The following is a 20957-nucleotide window of genomic DNA, read 5'->3' as shown; positions in this document are numbered from 1 at the left end:
TTTATGACTTAGAATTAAAATGATTTAGTAATACCGATTTTCTCTCCTAAACTCCGGCGAAGAAACACAGCGGCCAAGGCATGAGTAAGATCCACATCCACCTGTATGCGTGTTTGTGCGCCGCGGAGCTGGTGTTGCTGTGTGGGCTGGACGCCACTCACAGCCCCGTCCTCTGCACAGTGGTGGCCGCCCTTCTTCACTACTTGTTCCTCGCCACCTTCACCTGGTGCGCCATCGAGGGCTTCAACCTATACCTTATGTTGGGGAAGGTGGGTACTGTCCAGTCATCTTAGTGCCACCTTCACCTGGTGCGCCATCGAGGGCTTCAACCTATACCTTATGTTGGGGAAGGTGGGTATTGTCCAGTTATCCTAGTGTCACCTTCACCTGGTGTGCCATCGAGGGCTTCAACCTATACCTTATGTTGGGGAAGGTGGGTATTGTCCAGTTATCCTAGTGTCACCTTCACCTGGTGCGCCATCGAGGGCTTCAACCTATACCTTATGTTGGGGAAGGTGGGTACTGTCCAGTCATCTTAGTGTCACCTTCACCTGGTGCGCCATCGAGGGCTTCAACCTATACCTTATGTTGGGGAAGGTGGGTACTGTCCAGTAATCTAACTGTCACCTTCACCTGGTGCGCCATCGAGGGTTTATTTGAATTATTATTATTATTTTATATTAGGAACATAAATTATTAACTTAGTTGTGTTAGTTTAGGTTAGGTTTAGATCGGTTAGGTTAGGTTAGGTAAGGTTAGTTAGGTTCGGTCCTATATCTAATTTTGTTTTAACTCAAATTTCAACAAATTAACTAATAAATAATGAAATGGACAGATTTATCATTTCATAAGAAAAAAAATTTGAAAAATATATAGATTCCAGAAAACTTGGCTTATTAGACAAATCGGGCCTTACATAGTAGGCCGAGTACGATATTCTGGCTACTAGGTACAACATATATATATATATATATATATATATATATATATATATATATATATATATATATATATATATATGTCGTACCTAGTAGCCAGAACTCACTTCTCAGCCTACTATTCAAGGCCCGATTTGCCTAATAAGCCAAGTTTTCCTGAATTAATATATTTACTATATTTTTTTTCTTATGAAATGATAAAGCAACCCTTTTCTCTATGTATGAGGTCAATTTTTTTTTATTGGAGTTAAAATTAACGTAGATATATGACCGAACCTAACCAACCCTACCTAACCTAACCTATATTTATCGGTAAGGTTAGGTTAGGTAGCCAAAAAAAGCTACGTTAGGTTAGGTTAGGTAGGTTAGGTAGACGAAAAAACATTAATTCATGAAAACTTGGCTTATTAGGCAAATCAGGCCTTGAATAGTAGGCTGAGAAGTGCGTTCTGGCTATTAGGTACGACATATATATATATATATATATATATATATATATATATATATATATATATATGTCGTACCTAGTAGCCAGAACTCACTTCTGAGCCTACTATTCAAGGCCCGATTTGCCTAATAAGCCAAGTTTTCCTGAATTAATATATTTACTATAATTTTTTTCTTATGAAATGATAAAGCAACCCTTTTCTCTATGTATGAGGTCAATTTTTTTTTATTGGAGTTAAAATTAACGTAGATATATGACCGAACCTAACCAACCCTACCTAACCTAACCTAACCTATATTTATAGGTAAGGTTAGGTTAGGTAGCCAAAAAAAGCTAGGTTAGGTTAGGTTAGGTAGGTTAGGTAGACGAAAAAACATTAATTCATGAAAACTTGGCTTATTAGGCAAATCGGACCTTGAATAGTAGGCTGAGAAGTGCATTCTGGCTATTAGGTACGACATATATATATATATATATATATATATATATATATATATATATATATATATATATATATATATATATATATATATATATATATATATGTGTGTGTGTGTGTGTTTCGTACCTAGTAGCCAGAACGCATTTCTCAGCCTACTATGCAAGGCCCGATTTGCCTAATAAGCCAAGTTTTCATGAATTAATTGTATTTCGACTACCTAACCTACCTAAGCTAACCTAACCTAACTTTTTCGGCCACCTAACCTAACCTAACCTATTAAGATAGGTTAGGTTGGTTAGGTAGGGTTGGGTAGGTTTGGTCATATATCTACGTTAATTTTAACTCCAATAAAAAAAAATTGACCTCATACAAAATGAAGTGGGTAGCTTTATCATTTTATAAGAAAAAAGTTAGAGAAAATATATTAATTCAGGAAAACTTGGCTTATTAGGCAAATTGGGCCTTGCATAGTAGGCTGAGAAGTGGGCCTGTTGTCTGTGGTAAGTTAGAGGGAGGAACACGTAAAACACAAAATATGAACAATGAAACTTCAATATATTTACTTTAAACATAAATGAAAATAAAGACAAATCTCGGGAAGTTAAATTACAGTTAAATAATAAAGAAAATGTTAAGACAATGTGAAATACAAAATTACAATGTTAAAATGGTGCTGAGAATATCGGCTATGGCTGAAACCTCCCTTCGTATACGAGCTAATGAGCGAGTATGCCAGAGAGAGATGTCAACCGTAAGAGCACAAGGAATATTCTGAAGTCGATTGCTGGTCAGGCTCAGACGTCGATTCGTGTTGAGGGCGCTGAGGTGCTGTGTGCAGGTGCACGGCTGGCGAGTCACCAATCAGAGGCAGGCAAGCTGGTGAAGGGTAGTTAGCTGGTTTGATGACGAGCCGGCGCGTGGAGGGTGTGTGGAGTGGGGGGATCTTGGATACGTTTTGCCTCCTGGTCAAAACGTTTTGTGCTACTGGTGACGTATCTTGAATGTAGCATCTTATACTTGTGTATTTGGCGTAACTTGAAGTAGGGAAGAGCAGACTCAATCTCTCTTGAAAGAGATTATCGTCACAACTCTCCCCCGAAGCCTGCGGTTCCGGTGAAGTTACGTCTTTAGGAGGTAGAATGGTAGGTGGAGCAGCCTTTATCTCATAGACTCTGGAGAGGGCGTCTGCTATGATGTGGTCTGACCCCTTGATGTAGATGTCTCCAGATGGAAAGTCTGCAGATATCAAGCCCATTGTAGAAGCCGTCGATTGTTGAATTGGGCTTGCTGCAGGAAGTGTAGGGTGTTGTGGTCCGCGTAGATGGTGGTAGACCGAGCACTTTTCATGTATGGTTCGAAGTGCTGAAAGTTCAGGACGATGAGTAGCTCCCTGTCGATTGTGCGGTTTTTCCTTGTAGCTGTAGTCGCTAACAGGTAGATTCTCCTCGCCTCGTTGTTGCAATAGGTCACCCCCGATGCCGATATCACTGGCGTCGACATGGAAGATGAAAGGCTTCGTGATATCTGGCGAGGTGAGAATAGGATTAGAACATGGCAAAGGAGCACTATTATAGTCCTGTAAATTGGAATGAAGATCAGGTAGGATTTCCGATTTGGAAAGCACCAATTCAGTGTTAATGCTTTCGGGAGAAGCAGGGAAGGTTTCACTGTGGAGGTATGGACCTTTAGAGGTAGAGACAGATATCAGAACAGTAGGGGGAATACCTTGATACTGCTTCAGGAGGTTGACGTGGCACAACTGGGTCCTCCGCCGCCTATCTGGAGTCTCAAGAACGTAGTTGTTGTTGTTCCTGCACTCCTTGATATGGTAGGGTCCTGAAAACTGGTTTTTCAATGGAGAACCTGGGATAGGAAGGTATGCCAATACGAAGTCTCCTGGTTTAAATTTCCTTAATTTGCTACTCTGGTCAAAATGAGTCTTCATCCTCTCCTGTGCTTTCGATAGGTTGTCATTAGCAAATTTACGTACTCTCTCTAGAATGTGTTTTAGGTTTTGAAGAAACCGAGGCACATTCTGATGGTCACTGAAGGTGGCATTACGTAGAGAGTCCATGAAAGCTTTGAGAGGAGTACGGCACTTACGTCCGTAGAGCATCTCATAAGGAGATACTCCTAGAGACTCATTGGGGAGACTTCGAAAAATGCACATTATGAGATCAAGTTGTCTATCTCAGTCCTTCAATGTCTCATTGCAGAATTTCTTTAGGAGTGCTTTAATAGTCTGATGACTACGTTCAAGAGAACCCTGTGAAGCAGGATGATAGGGGCTGGACAGTACCTGTGTGATGTTGAACTCCTCCAGAGTCTTCTTGAAGAGATCACTGGTGAAGTTGGTGTCACAGTCACTTTGAACCTCTCTTGGAAATCCATACTGGGTGAAGATCTTCAATAGGTGTTTCACCACTGTAGCAGCCGTAATGTTCTTTACTGGAACTGATATGGGAAACCTGGTGGTAGGACACATGATAGTTATTATATATGCGTTGACAGAACTGGTCCGGGGTAAAGGACCAACACAGTCTATGATGAGTCTGTGGAAAGGTTCCGCAGACACCTGGATGGGTTTCAGAGGAGCCTGGGGAATAGAGCTGTTAGGTTTATCTGCCATCTGACATATATGACACTCTTTTACGTATTTCTTTACGTCTTTTACCATACCGGGCCAGTAGTAGTCTTGTCTGATTCCGTGGTAGGTTTTTTTGAAGCCATAGTGAGAAAGAGCTCCGTGGGCCAGGTGTAGAATATCGGGCCGTATGCTGGTGGGAATCACTAGTTGTTCGACATTGGCCCAATCATCATCCTCCTTCAGCTTGCTGGGTCTGTATCTGCGGTAGAGCAACTCATTCTCTAGGAAGAACCCAGGGATACTGTCAGGTTGAGTCTCAGCCAGAAAGAATAATGGTGTTAATGATTGATCTTCCCTCTGTAACTTACGGAACTCCAACTTGGTAAGATTGGGAGGTAGATTCTGAGGATCTTGAGGGACAGCGGTAGCAGTAGAGTCAGCTGGTTGCGGTCGTGCAGCTTGTGCACGCGTGGTCACCAAAACCGGAGGAGAAACTTTATCACTCTCTTGAACCTCTGCTGGAACATATTCAAAGATGGGATTATCCATTACAGAAGTACACACCTGAGGTTTGTCCGTGATGATCAGGTTGGGCGGTTGCAGATCTTCTGCCAAGTCGTTGCCAAGGAGAAGTTGCACACCAGGCATGGGAAAAGGCTTTTCCCTGATGGCGACTTGGACTTCACCGGTCATGAAGGGACAATCCAGGTGGACTCTGGCGAGTGGATATGGAGTGGTAGCAGTGAGGTCAGTGATAAGGACGGTTTTCCCGGTGTAGGTGACGTTAGGCACAGCCGATTTCAACATAATGGACTGAAAAGCCGCTGTGTCCCTCAAAATCTTCAATTTGAAACTTCCCTCCGAATCTGTACCGTTGGTAGAGACAGTTCCAGGATACAGGTGTTTACTGAAGAGAGAAAGATCATTAACATTAACACCAACATTCATTACAGGCTTTCCGGACTTAGGAGGAGTCTGTTTGGGTTTAGTAGATTCATTGCTCTTGTATTGAGCCTTCACACATCTATCTATGGTATGTCCATAGAGTTTGCAATACTTACAATACAATTGTGAGCTCGCTTGATCTGTACTCACTTTATCGTAACTGTACCAAGACTTCTTACTGGAAGGTGGTTCTGGTGTCAGCCGGTGGATGAGGCTGTAGGTGTTAGCCGACTTAGCACATTTGATGTAGTCGGTTTCTTCTTTATCTGCTAGATATAAATGGACGGAAGGGGGAACACGTCTCAAGAATTCCTCAACTAGCATGAGGTTGATGAGTTCTGCAAATGTAGACATGTGCTGCTTCCAGCCATTTCATAAAATATCTTTTCTTTGTATTGGCAAATTCTAGAAAGGTGGTGGTACTTGCCTTAAGATGGTCACGAAATTTTCGTCGGTAGCTTTCGGTGGAGAGAAGGTAGGCGTCCAACACTGCTTGCTTCAGGGTCTGGTAGTCATTCTCAGACGCTAAGGTACTGAGAGTAACTGCAGCTCTACCTGTAAGATGCACTCTGAGAAGGGTAGACCATTGGTCAGCAGGGCAGCTAAGTTGATTAGCTAGGGTCTCAAAGGTGGTAAAAAAGACATCGATCTCTGTCTCAACGAATGGTGGCATTAACTTACTTGCATGGGAGATATTGAAACTTACTGGAAGACTGGCGGTAGCTTGCTGGCGTTGAGTGAGGTGCGTAGTTTCCAACGCGAGTTCTTGTTAACGACATTCTATAGCCAAAGCAGCTTGCTGTTTGTCATGCTCGCGTTGCATCTCCAGGTGACGATGTTTTGCGTCAAGCTGTACTTGCTCTCGCTCACGGAGTATTATTGTCTCATGTTCCTGTTCTTCTTTCCTCAAGGCGGCCTCTCTTTCTTGCTCTTCTTTCCTTATTGCAGCTTCCTCCTTCCTCAGTTGTAGAGCTTCTTTTGCCAGGGCCGCCTCTCTTTCTTGCTCTTCTTTCCTCAAGGCGGCTTCTCGTTCTTTCATTTGGAGAGCTGCTTGCTGTTGCTCTCTCTCGAGCTTGGCAAGTTCTAGTTTGAGTTTCATAGTTGCCAAATCAGTTTTATCTGCAATAGAATAAGTTTCGTGAGTTTCAGAGTCAATCTTCCTTTCATCTAAGAGGTAATCCATGATTAGGTTATGTATTTCATTTTTGTTGGTTCCATGGGGAACATCTAGTTGATACTCGTGTGCAAGAGTTTGTAATTCAGTCCTCTTGGCACGACATAATGTCCCTATTTCACCAGGTGGATCGTTACGGAAAGCTTGGAGACGAAACATGGTGAAAGATAGCAAATAAATGTACACGAATATAGTTGTGATATGGTAAATGTCAGAAACAGGACAACGTGGCAACTGGTAACTATCCTGTGGAATTTTAATCTTTAACAATTACAGTTAACTATAGGATGGTAGATAATTAGTCAATCAAAGTCGCAGGAAATCTTGTACCCGGTACTCAATGTAAGAGAATAAGGGCAAGAAAATCCTACTAAATAAGTGAAACTGAGTTTCTAAAAAAATGAAACATTTAATGGCTCCAAAAGTGAATTAGGTAGTCCAAGAATGTAGGCATACCTTGCCGAGTCTCTATAGGACATAAGCAAGGGTTTCCCACTAAATGAATATGATACAGAATTAGCGAACTTTGTGCTCTGTAAAAAGAAAGCTAATTCCCTACCTAAGTAAATATCATCATCTCTGACCGACGTGTAGGGGTGCGAGTGTCAACTGGTGACGAGAACTGCTGCTGAGGTCCCAACTCAGCAACAAAGTCCGTGCTAGAGGAACTATGGCCCCTCTTTTCCTCCTTCGGTCGGATTGCAGAAGATAGGGTGCTTTGACCCAGAGACAAATCAAAGTACCAGGGTACCAAAATGATGATCTGCCGAAAATATGAGAAATATCCTAGGGACAAAAGGTGGTAAACACGAGTAATAACACGGAGGGAGAGATGACCAATTAAGAGAATGACCGAGGCCTACAGTCGCCACGTAATCCAAAGTTATCTCACACTCACCATATGCTACTCTCGGAATGCACAATATAGACAGCACCATATAAATATAAAAATTAATGATAATATTGAAAGGCTACTTTAGCAAAGTGAAGTACGCTTACCACAAATTGATGTTCTGGTACTAGTAAATGAGTTAAGCTCCCGGACAGGCCCCCATTAAAATGTGACAGGAAAGTGTTGGAGTGTTGATGTTCGGCAGTCCTCCAATGGCAGGTGTCAAAGCCTGGTCGCACTTTAAACAAAAATATAGACTGCTTGCCTGTTGTCTGTGGTAAGTTAGAGGGAGGAACACGTAAAACACAAAATATGAACAATGAAACTTTAATATATTTACTTTAAACATAAATGAAAATAAAGACAAATCTTGGGAAGTTAAATAATAAAGAAAATGTTAAGACAATGTGAAATACAAATTTACAATGTTAAAATGGTGCTGAGAATATCGGCTATGGCTGAAACCTCCCTTCGTATACGAGCTAATGAGCGAGTATGCAAGAGAGAGATGTCAACCGTAAGAGCACAAGGAATATTCTGAAGTGGATTCCTGGTTAGGCTCAGACGTCAATTCGTGTAGAGGGCGCTGAGGTGCTGTGTGCAGGTGCGTGGCTGGCGAGTCACCAATCAGAGGCAGGCAAGCTGGTGAAGGATAGTTAGCTGGTTTGATGACGAGCCGGTGCGTGGAGGGTGTGTGGAGTGGGGGGATTTTGGATACGTTTTGCCTCCTGGTCAAAACGTTTTGTGCTACTGGTGACGTATCTTGAATGTAGCATCTTATACTTGTGTCTTTGGCGTAACTTGAAGTAGGGAAGAGCAGGCTCAGTCTCTCTTGAAAGAGATTATTGTCACAATATATATATATATATATATATATATATATATATATATATATATATATATATATATATATGTGTGTGTGTGCGAACAAGCCTGAATGGTCCCCAGGACAATATGCAACTGAAAACTCACACCCCAGAAGTGACTCGAACCCATACTCCCAGGAGCAACGCAACTGGTATGTACAAGACGCCTTAATCCACTTGACCATCACGACCGGACATAATGAGGTGATAGCCGAGGCTATTTGAACCACCCCACCGCCGGCACTTGGATAGTAATCTTGGGCATAGCATTTTACCAAATCACCTCATTCTTTGGGGCACACGTGAGGAACACAAATGCGAACAAGCCTGAATGGTCCCCATTCAGGGGAAATTCAAATAGCCTCGGCTATCACCTCATTATGTCCGGTCGTGATGGTCAAGTGGATTAAGGCGTCTTGTACATACCAGTTGCGTTGCTCCTGGGAGTATGGGTTCGAGTCACTTCTGGGGTGTGAGTTTTCAGTTGCGTATTGTCCTGGGGACCATTCAGGCTTGTTCGCATTTGTGTTCCTCACGTGTGCCCCAAAGAATGAGGTGATTTGGTAAAATGCTATGCCCAAGATTACTATCCGAGTGCCGGCGGTGGGGTGGTTCATATAGCCTCGGCTATCACCTCATTATGTCCGTCGTGATGGTCAAGTGGATTAAGGCGTCTTGTACATACCAGTTGCATTGCTCCTGGGAGTATGGGTTCGAGTCACTTCTGGGGTGTGAGTTTTCAGTTGCATATTGTCCTGGTGACCATTCAGGCTTGTTCGCATTTGTGTTCCTCACATGTGCCCCAAAGAATGAGGTGATTTGGTAAAATGCTATGCCCAAGATTACTATCCGAGTGCCGGCGGTGGGGTGGTTCAAATAGCCTCGGCTATCACCTCATTATGTCCGATCGTGATGGTCAAGTGGATTAAGGCGTCTTGTACATACCAGTTGCGTTGCTCCTGGGAGTATGGGTTCGAGTCACTTCTGGGGTGTGAGTTTTCAGTTATATATATATGTGTAAATATATATATATATATATATATATATATATATATATATATATATATATATATATATATATATATATATATACATATATATATATATATATATATATATATATATATATATATATATATATATATATATATATATATATATATATATATTAGTATATTTTGGTAGCAGTCTTTCCTGTAGACATATATTATTAAATATGACCTAATAATATGAAATATGAAATATTTAAATTCTTAAAAAAGAGGAATATCTGGCGAAAATGAACCTCATTCTCTCTGACCAAACTAAATTCCAAAGGGTAACGAAGGACACTACAGCCGAATTGAAAGCAGAGGTCAACAAATTGATTGAAACTGTGAACGCCAAGAAATCCGGACTCCACCTGCCAAAGATTATCGGGGAATATAAGCCTGGATACGCGTATGGAAATGTCAATACACATAAGCCTGGAAACCCACTTCGGCCAATCATCAGCCAGATACTCACACCCACGTACAGACTGGCAAAGTGACTCAACGGCTTGCTGACTCCTTATGTCCCTTGCACCTTCAGCCTGAAGTCTTCGAATGAACTTGTTGACTTACTGCGGGGAACACGGGCCACAGGGATAAGAGCCTCGTTGGACGTAGAATCACTGTTTACCAACGTACGTGTGGATGAAACAATCGGGATGATAGCGGACAGAGTGTATCGTGATCTGGCCTGTACTCCTCTTGACATACCAGAAAACATTTTAAGGAAACTACTCCAAGCTTGTACTAAAGAGGCACCCTTATTGAGCCCGGATGGGCATATGTATAAGCAAGTAGATGGGGTCGCCATGGGTTCTTCCCTAGGTGTCCTGTTTGCGAACTTATACATGGGTACCATCGAACAAATGGTCTTAGTCGACATGAACTTGAAACCGGCCTTATACTGCAGGTATGTTGACGACATTTTTACACAGGTACCTGATGTCAGACATCTGCAGGAGCTGAAGGAGGCATTTGAGCGGAATTCTGTGTTGCATTTCACTTACGAGATGGAGAAGGATGGGAAGCTGCCCTTTCTAGATGTAACAGTCATGGAAAGGAGCGGAGGTTTCCACACTGCAGTCTACACTAAGGAAACAAACATAGGATTGTGCCTTAATGCAAATAGTGACTGCCCAGACAGGTACAAGAGGAGTGTCGTTAACGCTTATGTCGACCGTGCTCTCAGCCACAGCTCAGGATGGAAGCAAGTCGATGAAGAACTCTGTAGGGTTAGGCAGGTCCTAGTCAACAACGGCTTCTCCAATGGTTTCATTGAAGACATCATAAGAAGGAAGGTGAAACGCCATGCAACCTCTGAAGAGATAACTAACACAACACCTGTACCCCCTATTAGACTTTTTTACAGGAACTACTTTTCCACAGCTCATAAAATGGAGGAAAGGGGCCTGTATGATATTGTTAATAGAAACGTTATTCCTACAGACAAAAATCAGAAGATACAATTGACGATCTACTATAAAACCAAGAAAAATTGCCAACCTACTCATAGAAACTCTCCACACACAAAGCAGAACGCTATAAAAGAGACCAAAGTCGTCTATGCCTTCAAATGCCCACTTGGGGACTGTAAGCCTCAAAGAATTCAGTATATAGACAAGACAACAACATCTCTTTCCAGGCGATTAACGATGCATAAGCAACAGGGCTCAATTAAGGAACATATAATCTCTTCCCACAACCAGACAACCACCAGAGAAGTCTTAACAAAAAACACGGAAGTCATCGATTGATACAGCGATAGAAGGCGGGTTGATATCTGCGAGGCACTACACATTAAGAAGTCGACACCAGCAATCAATAGCCAATTAATGCACAACTATATTCTACCCACTTCAAGACTCCGCACCAATATAGAAGCATCAAGAAATATGGGCTCATAGGCCCATTGCAGTTACTTCCATTCTTCCCTTTAACGTAGGTTAGGTAGGGTACGTTAGGTTCTGTCATATATCTACGTTAGTTTTAACTCAAATTTAAAAAAAATAACTCATTCATAGTGAAATGGATAGCTTTATCATTTCATAAGAAAAAAATAGAGAAAATATATTATTAGAGGAAAACTTGGCTTATTACGCAAATCGGGCCATGCATAGCAGGCTGAGAAGTGCGTTCTGGCTACTAGCTACGATATATATATATATATATATATATATATATATATATATATATATATATATATATATATATATATATATATATATATATATATATATATATATATATATGTGTGTGTGTGTGTGTGTGTTTCATTGAATATGACCGCATATTCTGAATTTATTATTTTCTGGTTTAGGGCTTCTATCCCTGTAACTATTTTCTTAGCATCAGGGCTTAATTGAAATAGGAGTTCTCCAAAACTCATTTTCGTACTTTTAAGGTGAAGAAAAGAAGTGATTTACTATAGAGTGTATTACACTTATTTATATAATTTGCACAACGTTTCGAACCTCCATGGTTCATTCTCAAGTGAACAGATCTTACAATACTAGTTGATTTTATACCCGCACTGGGTCAGGTGATAATACAATAAAGGTGAAAACATGGGGGGATACATAAGGGATAAATGTGAGGTGAAACATAGAGGCTGCAGAAGGCTTATTGGCCCATACGAGGCATCTCCTATCTAAACACAAAGATTAATCCAGTGTAATTGGCCTATTATGTTGGACATTGTCTTCTGTGTTGGCATCGATATGTTCTTGTCTTGTCCTTACTCTCATGGTGGGTAGAGTAAATAGTTCCGTGATTTGGGTGTTCATGGTAGGTCGCTCTATTCTTATGTGAATTGCCTCAAGAATTTGTAATCTTCTTGCATCTTGGGTTTTGTCTATTATGCAGGTATTCTTGTTTAACATTTCTCTTGTTAGAGTAATGTCATGGGCTTGTCTCATGTGATTCCTAGGGGCACCAGATTGAAGATGGCATGTCAAACGCCTCGTCAGCTTGGTCGACGTCATACCTATGTACTTACATTGAAGGTTACATCCTTCGTGGGGGCAAGTGTACATGTATACAACGCTTGACTGCTGTAGAGGGTTCTCCGTCGGCTTCAGGCTGTTTTTGATAAGGAGTTCGGAAGTCTTCTTGGTTTTGTAGAATATTATCAGGTTTATGTTTTGGTTAGGAGTAGTGCTTTTTACTCCTTTACGGATTATTTCTTTCATTATTCTTTCCTCTTTTATATGTTCACTGTGCATGGTTGATTTGTAATATAATTTTATTGGGGGTGTTGTGGTTTCTGTTCTAGGTTCTGAATTATACCAACGGTCCAAGTGTCTTCTTATAGCAGCGTTTATTTCCGCGTTGCTATATCCGTTGTTCACCAATACCTGAGTTACTCTTTCAAACTCTCTACTCACGTTGCTCCATTCAGAGCAGTGGATAAGCGCTCGACGAATATAAGCATTGAGAACACTGGCTTTGTATCTTTGGGGGCACTCACTTCTACCGTTCAGGCATAATCCTATGTTGGTGGGCTTGGTATATACGTTGGTGCTTAAAGAGGTTCCTGTTTTTGTTATTAGTACATCCAGGAATGGCAGACTGTTATTTTCACTATTTTCATGTGTAAATCGGAGTACTGACTCTCTCTCTAGGTGTCTTTTTAGGTCAATTAGTTCATCTGAGTCTTTTACTATTACGAATATGTCATCTACATAACGGCACTATACAGTTGGTTTTTGTCTGCTACTGAAGACCCTGTCTTCGATGGTTCCCATATAAAAATTAGCAAATAAAACTCCTAAGGGGGAGCCCATTGCTACTCCGTCTATTTGTAAATACATGTCTCCTTGTGGACTGATGAAAGGGGCTTCCTTTGTACATGCTTCGAGAAGACTTTTCAAGTGTGGCTCAGGTATGTCTAATTTGGGGGTGCTCTCGTCTCTGTATACTCTGTCCAGTATCATTCCTATGGTTGTGTCGACTGGGACGTTGGTAAATAGGAATGATACTGGACAGAGTATACAGAGACGAGAGCACCCCCAAATTAGACATACCTGAGCCACACTTGAAAAGTCTTCTCGAAGCATGTACAAAGGAAGCCCCTTTCATCAGCCCCTTACATATATATATATATATATATATATATATATATATATATATATATATATATATATATATATATATATATATATATATATATATATATATATATGTCGTACCTAGTAGCCAGAACGCACTTCTCAACCTACTATGCAAGGCCCGATGTGCCTAATAAGCCAAGTTTTCCTGATTTATTATATTTTCTCTAATTTTTTTCTTATGAAATGATAAAGCTACCCATTTCATTATGTATGAGGTCAATTTTTTTTTATTGGAGTTAAAATTAACGTAGATATATGACCGAACCTAACCATCCCTACCTAACCTACCCTAACCTATCTTTATAGGTTAGGTTTGGTTAGGTAGCCGAAAAAGTTAGGTTAGGTTAGGTTAGGTAAGTTAGGTAGTCGCAAAACAATTAATTCATGAAAACTTGGCTTATTAGGCAAATCGGGCCTTGCATAGTAGGCTGAGAAGTGCGTTCTGGCTACTAGGTACGACATATATATATATATATATATATATATATATATATATATATATATATATATATATATATATATTGAGATATATATATATATATATATATTAGGCTGAGAAGTGCGTTCTGGCTACTAGGTACGACATATATATATATATATATATATATATATATATATATATATATATATATATATATATATATATATATATATATATATATATATTGATATATATATATATATATATGGCCTCGTATGGGCCAATAGGCCTTCTGCAGTTACCTTTGTTCTTATGTTCTTATGTTCTTATGTTCAAAAGGATCAATGCATAAATGTTCGTAATAAGGCAAATCGGACACTTGGATTTATTAATCGCAGCGTTAGTAACAAGACACCTGGTGTGGTTCTCAAGCTATATCTTGCTCTAGTTAGGCCCCATTTAGATTATGCAGTTCAGTTTTGGTCGCCATATTATAGAATGGATATAAATTCACTTGAACGTGTCCAGCGTAGGATGACTAAGTTAATTCCCCAAATTAGAAATCTTTCATATGAAGAAAGATTAACAAAGCTTAAGTTGCATTCACTGGAAAGGCGAAGAGTTAGGGGTGACATGATAGAGGTTTACAAGTGGATGAATGGACATAACCGGGGGGATATTAATAGGGTATTAAAAGTATCAACACAGGACAGAACACGAAACAATGGATATAAATTGGATAAGTTTAGATTTAGGAAAGACTTGGGTAAATACTGGTTCAGTAACAGGGTTGTTGATTTGTGGAACCAATTGCCGCGTAACATTGTGGAGGTGGGGTCCCTCGATTGTTTCAAGCACGGGTTGGACAAGTATATGAGTGGGATTGGGTGGTTATAGAATGGGAGCTGCCTCGTGTGGGCCAATAGGCCTTCTGCAGTTACCTTTGTTCTTATGTTCTTATGTTCTTATATATATATATATATATATATATATATATATATATATATATATATATATATATGTCGTACCTAGTAGCCAGAACTCACTTCTCAGCCTACAATTCAAGGCCCGATTTGCCTAATAAGCCAAGTTTTCCTGAATTAATATATTTACTATAATTTTTTTCTTATGAAATGATAAAGCTACCCTTTTCACTATGTATGAGGTCATTTTTTTTTTATTGGAGTTAAAATTAACGTAGATATATGACCGAACCTAACCTACCCTACCTAACCTAACCTAACATATATATATAGGTAAGGTTAGGTTAGGTAGCCAAAAAAAGCTACGGTTAGGTTAGGTTAGGTAGGTTAGGTAGACGAAAAAACATTAATTCATGAAAACTTGGCTTATTAGGCAAATCGGGCCTTGAATAGTAGGCTGAGAAGTGCGTTCTGGCTATTAGGTACGACATATATATATATATATATATATTGTGGGACATTTGGGGCTTGACTCTAATTATTTAAATACTAATGTAATGAAAATCAATTACGAAGGACCACCCGCTTTTATAGTAAAGAGGGAAACTAATAAAATATGATCATTAGAAAATTCCTAGATGAACCAGTAACTATGGATAAAATACTAGAGAATATGATCACTTATATAATTAATGGGCTGTATTATTTAACTGAATCAAAGCCTCAAACACCTACATTGGGGGGTTATTACTGGAACTTCATATATGTCCAGGAACTAGTGTGGTTCGTGCACCAGTTCATTATGCAATAATCTAATCCTATGACCAATTATAGAATCATTGTATTTGTCACCAATAAGAACATAGATTATGACATGAGAAATTAATAATTATAATAAACACGTGTCAATCCAAAGAAACAGTGCTCTGCATGAATAATACTACAGATAATAGAATTTAAGGAATACGGAAAGGGTCTTAGCCTGAAGACGATTTCCAAGAAGTCGGTAACGACTCATCCTCGGAATCTCCTGGACTCATCATGGAACACTGGGAGATGATTAACACGGGAAATGACAGCTCGGGGAATTCTTCACACACGCTGTAAATCAAATTATATTCAGTAGCAACAGATTAAGCTGCTAGACATCTATGTTCAAGAAAATTAGATTAAATAATGGAGGTAAATAATAACCTGTGGTTTTTTATAGTCGCTCTGCGTAACGACAAGCTACCCAGCTGGAACCCCTCCCCCTAAATGATGCATCAAATAGGAATGAAGGTACTTAGCTAATAGGGCACTGTGTAAGTTAAGGCTTGCCGAAGTTCGCGTCCTAGGTTCAGGCGTCGTTGTAACGAACACGTGGTCTCAAGCCTAGCCTAGATACGACGCGCTGCACTTGCCAGTCACGTTGGGCTACACGGAACCAAATTTAACAGGTTCCTGGCTGAATGTCAAATTAAATCTCTTGACAATTCAAAACGATGTGTAAAGTGACACTGACACCAGTTAAGTTGTCTGCGAAGGTTCTTCACACCTCACAGTGGCGACTTTCATCAGGAGCTCTTGGTGGCGTCTACCCTGGTGGCTTGGGTAATGGCGTCTCTCTCTGAGTGAGTCGCCTCGTGTACTCACATCTTCCCTGCCCCGCTCCGCGTCCAGCGTTTGATACACAAATTATTTACTACGAATATTATCATTTCTTGCAGTTGTGATTGAAATGCTCGGATAAGGACGGGTTTATTATTCAGAGGAGTTAAATATTATTATTTGCTCGTTTTACGATGGTAAACGAGCAATGGAGATGATTAAAGTCTCTCCAGGGCATTCACGCGTGACGTTAAATTTATTACCAGATAACAGTTATAACTATAAACGCTCTATTTGGCATTAGTTGGGGATCAGTTTATCTGTAAATAATTATCACACAGAACACCGTTGTTTTATAGAGAATCAAATTCAATTCTCAGACACACAGGATATAGTTGTGTTTATTACAATGGAATCTGACGCAATACTGGCGTCTGGTGACGTAAGAATTCTAGCCTTATTGTACAGATGTAATTATTAGTATATGGGAACTCTACGTTTGGTTAATTTTAATCACTACAATGATTAGTAGATTTAGTAATAATTAATAATAATACAACAGTGTGGTATTTAGTGTTGGAAATTTCCAACATAACTCCGGGGGGAGAAATTTAGGGTCGCAGTGTAATGTGGAGTACTGACACACCTATCCCGAAGTTGGTATTAATATTAGTATGTTAGTACACACATAACGAATGTCCCGTATTTGTCAAGGACATACAAGAAACTTAAGTCTTGCTGATTTCATGTTAAATGGAGCATGTTATTATTAATTACCTAAAGCTAATAATTAAGAAAACTTACAATAACTCCGAGACTGGTGTCGCTATGACATGTAATGTGTATGTTACAAAATCTCAAAGTCTGCAAATTCTCAGATACTCTAGATAAATAATGTTATTTATAGCCTATACAACAATTAAAGATTTAAATCACACAATCCAAACAAGAGAATCTATGGTGATGAGAATGTCCTGGGTCATAGTGACTTGTAATGGTTTGTTACTTGACATCACACCACAGTATCATCATAGTTATCTAAATTGGATGTAAAAGGAATTACTCTTGGTCAGAGCTGTAATAGGCTTGCAGTTTCCGCTTACACTGTTGAGCAGCAGCTCTAGTAGGGCGGTTGCTCGGAGGATCAAAATTACTGTCCTCGGAAACTACTGGAGAAACTGGATCTGGTTGATGTTCTCGCTCAGCCAATTCAAGAGGAACCAGCTTCTCTAAAGTTTTTAGAGTAGTGTTGCCTCGGCATAAAACTTTCACTACTCTCAGGACACCTTGGTGATCTGGATGAATGGCAACAATTTTGCCTATGGGCCATTCTGACCTTGGTCCATCACTGTCGACTAGTACTAGGTCCCCTGGTTTTAGTTGCACTTTATTATAAGGACTCGAAGCTCCGTAGTGGTACTCTCGTAGAGCTGTGAGGTACTCTCGAGTCCACACCTCATTCCACCTGTTAATCACCCCTGAAAGATGCTGGTAGCTTTCCACCAAGTCACCTCTGGTCACATGTGACGGGTCTACGGGGTGCTCTTCGGCTAAAGGGATGAGAGGGCTCAGTAGACCTCCATGGATCAAGTGTGAGGGACTCAGAGGCTCTCTCTGGGAGAAATCATCAGACAGGTAGGTTAATGGGCGGTTATTGACTCGCGCCTCGATTTCCACAACAATGGTTTGGAGTTCGGAGTAACTGACCCTTTGTCTGTGTAAAGTTTTTCTTAAACACTTCTTGACTGTGCCTACCATTCGCTCATAGAAGCCACCTTGCCAAGGGGCTCTTGGTGCTATAAATTTCCAGTGACATTGTCGTCTCTGCAGGACTGACTGTACTTCTGGGTGATTCCATACTTCTCGCAGACAGGCTTCTCCTGCCACAAAATTGGAACCATTGTCCGATATCATTAGTTTGGGACAAGATCTGCAAGCTGCAAATCTGCGGAAAGCCTGGATGAAGGCTTCAGCACTCATATCTGAAGTCACTTCTAAATGTACGCCTCTGGTTGTAGCACATGTAAAGAGACAAATATATGCTCTCATTGGTATCTTGTCTGGGTTGCCAGTGAGAAGTAAGGCTCCTGTGTAATCAACTCCAGTGGTTTCAAAAGGACGAAGATGAACCACTCTTTCTTCAGGGAGTGGTGGAGGTCCTGGGTAAGGACATACTCTAGCATCGTATCTTTTACAGATTACACAGAATTTAATTATTGACTTAACTGTCTGACGACCTTGAGGAAGCCAGTACCTTTGTCTAAGGTCGGTGAGAGTATCTAACACTCCACCATGTAAAGTACCATATTGATGGTGATGTAAAACAAGAAGTTTAGTGATGATGTGGTGACGAGGTAGAAGAATTGGATTCTTTGTATCCAGATCAATTTTTGCATGAAGCAAACGTCCTCCACATCTAAGTATATTATGAGTGTTGGCATCATACCAGATACCTAGAGACTTAGTTAATTTATCTGGAAGATTTTCATATTCGCTTCCATATGTCTCTTGTTGTGCACGTTTGATCCAGTAGAGGATAGGATTGGGAAACTTATGTCGAATTCCTATCTTAGCAAGAAAGTCAAACACATGTGCAGTCACTCTTAATAATTTACTTAAGTTAGAATAATTGTGAGGATCAATGGCTAAGATTCGTTGAGGTTCTGGTTCTTTCATGGGAGTGGCGATATTGGTCACTATGACTTGTGGCTTTTGTTTGGGCCACTGATCACCAACAAGCCATGAAGGTCCATTGAACCACAGCGAAGACTTGATAAGTTGTTTTATCGTTAATCCTCGAGATAAATAATCTGCAGGATTGTCCTTAGTAGGAACATGTCTGAATTTATATCCAGCAGATAACTCATGAATTTCCCTAACACGATTACTGACGTAGGGAGTCTTGTTGTTGTTGTTTCTTACCCATTGTAAGACTGCCTCGTTGTCTGACCACACGACAATCTCACCAAAGTGGATATTATTGAGAGTCTTTGTCAGGCAATGAGCCAATCTTACTCCCACCAGCAATGCAGTCAACTCCATTTGAGGTAAAGATCTCTTCTTAATGGGAGCAACTCTTGCTTTAGATGTGAGCAAAATTGATTGTGCACTATTAACTAAGTAGGCTACTGCGCCGTATGCTTTGCCAGAGGCATCGCAGAAAACGTGCAAATTGGTGGGCAAGTTTGGTCCTGAAGCATTACGAGGAAATTTCAAAACACCTAACTGAAAAAAATCCGTTGAGAGTATCTGCCATTTAGCTTGTAACTCACTTGGTAACGGATCATCCCATCCCATATGTTTCTGCCAGCACTCCTGCATTAGGAGTTTGCCCCTTATTAATATAGGACTAAGTAAGCCTAAAGGGTCAAATGGTTGACTGACAAACGAGAGCAGTGTTCTCATGGTAAGGGTTGAGTTATCGGTTTGTACTGACTTGACATTCATCTCGTCAGTACTGGTGTTCCATTCCATGCCTTGAACCTTTAATTGATTGGGTACCTGATAACCTGGAAATTCTTTCTCGATTACCTGGTTTAGGAATTCGTTATTTGAGGCCCATGACTGTAGTGGCATATTGGCTCCTAATAGCTCACGGTTAGCCTCATGGTAGATTTCTACCAAATTAGTTTGATCATTAGTTGTTCCCTGGAAATTGTCGACATACAAGTTGTCGCTAATGTCTGCCTTATAAGGGCTATTTGATTTCCTCAAATGTGTGTCTAATGTTGCTTGCAAAAGAAACGGTGAGGACGTAGCTCCGAATAATACTGAGGCAAATCGATATGTGATGATATCACTGATAGGATCCAGTGGGTCCTTAATCCAGAGAAATTTTGTGTAGTTACGATCCTCCTCCTGCAAACCTACTCGGAGGAAAGCTTTGCTGATATCAGCAGTATAGGCGAAAATACCAGTGCGAAATCGTAACAGCACATCATGTAGCCTTTGTGTTAGGCTAGGTCCCATTTGGAGACATTCATTTAAAGACACACTGCTTGGCTTTACTTTAGCACTACAGTTAAAGACAGTACGAATAGGTGTTGTCAATGAGTCTTTCACCACAGCGTGATGAGGTAAATAATGACCTATTTTTCGGTCATCGTTATCAACAACTTCAATAAATTTACTGTTAAGTTGTTGTTGGATGAGTTGATGATACATGTTCAGTTTGTCTGGCTGCTTCTGTAGTCGTGCTAATTGAGACTGCAATTGTGAGGCTGCCATAAAATAATTAACTGGAAGTTGTGGATGATTCAACTTCCATGGGAGTTTTACCCAGTATTGTTTATTTTTATAGACAACTGTATCCAGATATTGCTGGTAAGTCCACATATCATCAGGGCTTGGTTGTTCAGGGATGATACCTAAAGTGTCTAAATCCCACAAACGATGTACAGGTGGATCAGACTCAATATCTTCAGATATCTCTCTGAAACGTAGGGGTGACTGTTCCAAGCCTAGTCACGCCACTATTATGTTATTAGATTGTTGGTTTGTTGACGCTGGATTTTGTCGGAAAAGCACCGGTCCCGTAAGCAATTTGCCTCCAGCAGACAACAACAAATTCATTCCGTGTTGTCTGGTGCAT

At 40.3% G+C, this 20957-nt stretch overlaps 1 protein-coding gene across 1 annotated transcript in view; it reads left to right on the top strand.

The window, feature by feature from the left end:
• Positions 1 to 20957, top strand: part of LOC123759180 (adhesion G protein-coupled receptor L2) — a 356308-nt gene that overhangs the window by 260500 nt on the left and 74851 nt on the right. The window contains exon 17 of the mRNA XM_069325190.1: positions 63 to 269. Coding sequence (XP_069181291.1) covers positions 63 to 269 — 207 coding nt within the window. The remainder of the gene's footprint in view (positions 1 to 62; positions 270 to 20957) is intronic.

This window comes from Procambarus clarkii, chromosome 15 (assembly GCF_040958095.1).
Source record: "Procambarus clarkii isolate CNS0578487 chromosome 15, FALCON_Pclarkii_2.0, whole genome shotgun sequence".
Lineage (NCBI taxonomy): Eukaryota > Metazoa > Arthropoda > Malacostraca > Decapoda > Cambaridae > Procambarus > Procambarus clarkii.
Note: the sequence above shows the minus strand (reverse complement) of the source record. Positions and strands in the feature narration are given on the sequence as shown.